General features: G+C 40.7%; 1 protein-coding gene across 1 annotated transcript; it reads left to right on the top strand.

Moving 5' to 3' along the window:
• The first annotated feature begins 3,015 nt into the window (after window positions 1-3,015).
• LOC133820002 (anthocyanidin 3-O-glucosyltransferase 2-like) lies at window positions 3,016-4,667 on the top strand. Its single transcript, XM_062253398.1, has one exon. The coding sequence runs from the start codon at window positions 3,099-3,101 to the stop codon at window positions 4,530-4,532; it is 1,434 nt and encodes a 477-aa protein (XP_062109382.1). The 5' UTR covers window positions 3,016-3,098; the 3' UTR covers window positions 4,533-4,667.
• Window positions 4,668-6,526: the final 1,859 nt, after the last annotated feature.

Raw genomic sequence — 6,526 nt, 5'->3', positions numbered from 1 at the left:
TGCCATCGAAAAGTGGAAATTTTTTCAAATGTGGACTGAAGACTCCGTTTCAACTCCAATAGAAGCTTTTACCTATGAGATTTCATGGGGGAGAATATCGAAAGAGTAGAACACGAGTGTAATATATTACGAAGAAATTAGTGAATTCTCCAATTTACCAAAGGGGTACCCCTTTCAGAAAAATTTGATTTCTATAATATGAATTCAGGCAATATTTTGAAAATGAATACTAAAGAATATGCTTAGGTAATGGGCACAAAAGTTATAGCCCTATGTCTTAGGCTTCTATGCATAAACGTTCGTGCAATTTTGAGGTGTGTAGAGGAACATACGAGCAAAATACTGAGATATGTACAAATATAAGCGAAAAACTTGTGAAAATTGCCATCGAAAAGTGGAAATTTTTTCAAATGTGGACTTAAGGCTCCACTTCATCTACAACAGAAGCATTTACCCATGAGATATCATGGGTAAAATATCAAATGACTATAACATGAGTGTAATACATTACCGAGAAATTAGTGAACTCTCCAATTTACCAAAGGGGTACCCCTTTCAGAAAAATTCGATTTCTATAATATGAATTCTGGCAATATTTTGAAAGTGAATATTAAAGAATATGCCAATGTAGTGGGCATGAAAGTCGTAGCCCTATGTCTTAGGCTTCTATGTATAAACTTTCGTGCATTTTCGAGGTGTGTAGAGAGTCATACGAGGAATATACTGAGAGATGTGAAAATATAAGGGAAAAGCTTGCGAAAATTGCCATCGAAAAGTGGAAATTTTTTCAAATGTGGGCTTATAGCTCCGCTTCAACTCCAATAGAAGAATTTACCCATGAGATGTCATGGGGGAAAATATCGAACGAGTAGAACACGAGTGTAATACATTTCGGAGAAATTAATGAAATCTTCAATTTACCAAAGGAGTACCTCTTTCAGAAAAATTTGATTTCTATAATTTGAATTCGGGCAATATTTTGAAAGTGAATACTAAAGAATATGCAAAGGTAGTGGGCACGAAAGTCGTAGCCCTATGTCTTAGGCTTCTATGTCTAAACTTCCGTGCATCTTCGAGGTGTGTAGAGAGTCATACGAGGAAAATACTGAGAGATGTACAAATATAAGGGAAAAGCTTGCAAAAATTGCCATCGAAAAGTGGAAAAATTTTCAAATGTGGGCTTAAGGCTCCGCTTCAACTCCAATAGAAGCATTTACCCATGAGATGTCATGGGGGAAAATATCGAACAAGTGGAGCACGAGTGTAATACATTACGCAGATTTTAGTGAAATCTCTAATTTACCAAAGGGGCACCCCTTTCTGAAAAATTTGATTTCTATAATATGAATTCAGGCAATATTTTTAAAGTGAATACTATCGAATGTGCAAAGGTAATGGGCACGAAAGTTGTAGCCTTATTTCTTAGTATTCTATGTATAATATTTCGTTTAATTTCGAGGTGTGTAAAGGTTGATATGACCAAAATACTGAGAGATGTACAAATATAAGGGAAAAACTTGCGAAAATTGTCATCGAAATGTGGAAATTTTTTAAAATGTGGACTTAAGGCTCCGTTTCAACTCCAATAGACGCATTTACCCTTGAGATGTCATGGTCAAAAATATAGAACGAGTAGAACACGAGTGTAATACATTACGGAGAAATTAGAGAAATCTCCAATTTACCAGAGGTGTACCCTTTTCAGAAAAATTTGATTTCAATAATATGAATTCGAGCAATATTTTGAAAGTAAATACTAAGGAATCTACAAGGGTAATGGACACGAAAGTTCTAAATCATAGTAGAAAAACTCAACAAAATCAACATAAAATCTTTACCTCAATTGAGAATTCGACCCTGAGCTAAACCCCCAGCACTTCAAGCTTCAAGTTCCTCAAATCATCAGCCAATTTCCCCCAGAATTTAACCAAAATTTCCAAGTATACCAAAGGAGATAGAGAGAATCGAGTAGAGGGAGAGAGAGCTTAATTCCTTCTGGTTTTTGGTTCTTTCTACATGGTTCTGAGTCTATGTCTAACCCCCTTGGCACCACAATGACCAAATTCCCCTTAGGCAAATTCTAGCCCTTTAATACCACCAAGGGTAAATCTGTCATTTGCCTCATTCCCGCTAATTCCTCGAGTATTTCTATAGATCCTCAATTAATCCCGCCATCCCCAAATAATCGCTAAACAGTTATCCGTTACCCGATAAACTCCAAACATACGCCTAGTTCTCAAAATACCCCTTGGCTCACCCCGAGCCAGGTATTTGACCCCATTGTGACTATTCCGATAATTTGTTCCCTAGGACTGCCTCATATCACACATCTCAAATATATCTCCACAATATTGTGGTCTCAATCATATCACAAACATGACACATATATATACCCTGGACGGGTCAAAAATTACAAATATGTCATTATTAACTTAAACGGACTTACATACATATTCAATTCACCTAAACATGCATATGTAGTTATATAATAATATAATTCGAGCAATCACGTAATAATACGATTAAATCATTTATTGTCCTCTCGGCACGCTGACCAAGACACTAAGCCTTATTAGCAAATTTAGAATGTTAGCAAATATTGTGTTATACCCTCGCTTTTCAAAGTCTTCTCACTTTTTTAATGTCTTCCAACATTAGTCATTAATAAACAAAATTCAATATTTTCCCAGCATGGAAAATCCCCTACTAAATTTTAATTTATTACAACTTCGGTGGGAGAAGAATTTGTTGTAGTGTTAATTTGTGTTAGTCAAATATATGTACACTTTCGTCGAAGTTTCAATTTCGGGTTGTTATTTCTATTTCCATCCCTTTCAATTTTAACAATCCTTTCATTCAACCAAATGCTAAGAAAGTCTCAAAAAAATAAAAAAAATCAATTCGATGCATTTATCCATAAAGTGACGCCACGGCATGCGTAGTAGTTTTTAGCTCTTCCTTGAAAAAATAAAAATATGAATAGCTTCAATCATATATATATATATAAATAAATGAAACCACGCACATGAAATGATAGAGTCAGTTCACCACCACTTTGCAAGTTAAAACTCCAGAACAGGCCGTACAAAGTAAAAGTAATGAAGCGAAACGAGCTGGTAATCGTTCCGTCGCCGGGAAAGAGCCACCTGGCGCCCTCGGTCGAGTTTGCATATGCGTTACTAAGAAGAGATGATCGATTCTCCGTAACTTTTCTTGTCATAAACTCTCCGTTCGATCCGAGCCCTCTGTCACTGCCCCCGACTTCTCATCCCCACATGCAGTTCCTACTAGTTCCCAAACCCTTGCAACTTCCCTCGCTAGAGCTAATGAAAGAGTCCTTTCCAAACTACATGACCCTCTACATCAAGAGCCACCTTCCCCAAATCAAGGACATTATAGCCAACCGCTTCTCCACCGCGTCCTCGCATCGGCTTTCCGGCTTGGTCGTCGACATGTTCTGCACCTCCATCGTCGACCTTGCCATAGACCTAGGGGTTCCCTCGTACTTGTTCTTCACCTCCGGCGCCGCCGCCCTGGGCATGCTGATCTACCTTTACAGCCGCAGCAAACTGGATGGCGCCGTCGCCGGCGCCGACTCAGATCCCGAGATCCACCACATGCCGAGTTATGTCAACCCAGTTCCTACGAATGTTTTACCTGATTTTGCCCTTAACAACAAGCAACGTAAGCTTGGGAGTCAAGATGAATACATAAAGAAGACCAAGGGTATAATCATCAATTCAATACTCGAGTTGGAAACCCATGCGGTTAGCTCACTCTCCGACGGTACAATTCCGTTTCCGCCCGTTTACACCATCGGACCTCTTCTGGACTTTAAAGGTAACACGAATGATAAAGGGTCAGATCATGAGCAGATCATGAAGTGGCTCGACGATCAGCCGCCGAAGTCCGTGGTGTTCCTCTGTTTCGGTAACTACGGGGCCTTCAGTACAGCCCAGCTGAAAGAGATCGCCACTGGGCTCGAGCGCAGTGGTCAAAGATTCTTGTGGTCCGTACGGAAAGCCCAGCCAGGTAAAGTTTCACCGGTTGATTACGAAAATGTCGATGAAGTTCTGCCCCAAGGATTCTCAGAGAGGACCAAGGAGATGGGAAGGGTGTGCGGTTGGGCCCCACAAGTGGAGGTCCTAGCACACCCGGCCACCGGAGGGTTCGTGTCTCACTGCGGTTGGAACTCCGTACTGGAGAGCTTGTGGTTCGGAGTGCCGATTGGGACGTGGCCAATGTACGCGGAGCAGCAGATGAATGCGTTTCAGTTGGTGAGGGACTTGGGGTTAGCTGTAGAGCTGAGATTGGACTTTAGAAAGGACGGCGGTGACGTTGTGTTAAGTGGGGAGATAGAGAGAGCTGTTAGATGCTTGATGGACGGTGGTGAAGATGGTGAAGGTGGCTCGGTGAGGAAGAGAGTGAGGGAAATGAGTGAGAAGTGCAGGAGGGCTGTTTCGGAAGGTGGGTCTTCCTACCACTCATTCGGATGCTTCATTGAGGCTGTTTTGGCCAATGTGGAAACTTGACACTAATGTCCACATTAATGGCATAATTAATTGTGGTGAATGATTTATCTTTCAATTTAATGGCATAATTAATAGAATTACATAAGCCATGATGTGGTGGGAAGATGACTATTCACTCCCATTTTGTCTTTTTCATTTGACCGATTCATGATTATGATATCTGTATATATCCAACTTCCAACCACACATAAATTTTAAATAAATAAGATTAAAACAAAATATTGTTTATAAGAAATTTACGATAATAGGCCAGAGTAATTTAGTCACTTCCTCAATCTCCACTTCTTAAGTAGTGTGAATGTTAATGTTTTTTGTTTTTTGTGCTAGTATAATGGCATAACTCCAACATGCCTATTGATCAGAATCATAAATCAACAGCTAGCCGTTTATACAAATTTATGCACTTAGAACTGAGAAGTTGGAACAATATGGAGAATTCTTCATCAACTTTACTAATCCTAAGTACCAATCACAACTTGCAGAAACCCTCACAGGATAACAAGATCAGGTGTCCCCATTATCGAGCATAGCCAGCGCATGAAGCAATATCTATCAAGAAAAAGACACTTCTAAGACTGTTTGAGACATTTATGACTTTTCTTGAGACTGAGCTGCCATATCAAGAAAATGTGACAAACATTAATGTAAACAAAGTAAATACAACATGAAAAGGCAAGTGAACTTCTAAACTGGAAACTGGAGGACTCCGTCGTCGGCAGGCACCCTGTGAATAGTAAAGTTAATGCAAAAACAGCCAGGCATGGTGGCATGAACATTGATCAAATCTCCTAAAAATCATCAACAATTATACAAACAATAAAATAACGTAGCAGTAAACCAATACAGAAAAGGTCGCAACAACAATGAACACTAGGATAGTGAAAATAAAATTAACCAAAAATCACAATTAATTTAAATACAACATAATTAACATAAATAAAGACAAAACCACACAAAAATCGCTAAAGTCCAAATACACGCAAATAAATATCAAAACTGAATGAGAAACACACATTTTTTTTATTTTTTTATTTTTAATGTGTGCTATTAACTCGAGTATCTAGCTAACAGTAGTACTCTTTATTATTTTGTAGAGTTATCTCAGGCGAGCTTGCTTAAGAAGACGACCCTCCTGACCATTTGGCTGGCCGGAACGCCGCATAGACGACCTGAATCTGGTCGATGATGTCTGAGTAAAACCCCCTGAATCCCAGAATGAAACTACCATCGGGGAGTGCGTTGGAGTTCACCGGGAACCAGTGATCATCTCCGCCATCGGCACCAGCGACAAGTGATCTTCCATCGTCGAGAAAGATGCTGAGGCGATCAAGATCGGCTCCGGATCGGGCGCAGATTTTCTTGATAAAATGGTTATCTCCAAACACCAGCTTGTTACTCAAGTCTCCGGTTGCTCTGCCATAACTCTCCGTTCGGGTTCCCCCCACGGTCGATTCGAAATCGACGATGATATTGTTCACACGAGAACTGCTTCTCATCTGAATGCCGGTAATCCTGGTTTTAGTCTGGATGTACGCATCGACCCCCGTGAACAAGTCAAATGGGGTCTTGTCGCCTTGGCCTCGTCTACCATACGTGCTGGAGAAACTGGTCGAGTATTGGATCTGCGGCGTACCCTTGGAAAGGGACTGCATCTGCGGTTTGCTGGGAACCGTGATCGGATCGCTATCGAAAGCAGAAAATGTTTTCTGCAGCGACACCAAGTCGCGTTTTGCTTTGACGGAGACGGCACTTAGCTCCCTGTCACTGTATCCACCGTAAAAATCATAGATGGATTGTATTATGCTGATTTGATCGACCAGTTGGGATATCTTGGCGAAATCCCCTGCCAGGCCCCGATCTCCATGTCCCGTGCCCACTAATATATTCCGATTTGATGCGACGGGGTTAAAACCGTTGGGAACGCCGACAAGGTGTTCATATTCGGTCGTTTCAAATGCAAGAACCTTGGGCGCAGAGAGTTTCTGGCTCGGAAA

Source organism: Humulus lupulus, chromosome 2, assembly GCF_963169125.1.
Source record: "Humulus lupulus chromosome 2, drHumLupu1.1, whole genome shotgun sequence".
In the NCBI taxonomy this organism is placed as follows: domain Eukaryota; kingdom Viridiplantae; phylum Streptophyta; class Magnoliopsida; order Rosales; family Cannabaceae; genus Humulus; species Humulus lupulus.
This window is presented reverse-complemented; position numbering and strand designations above follow the sequence as displayed.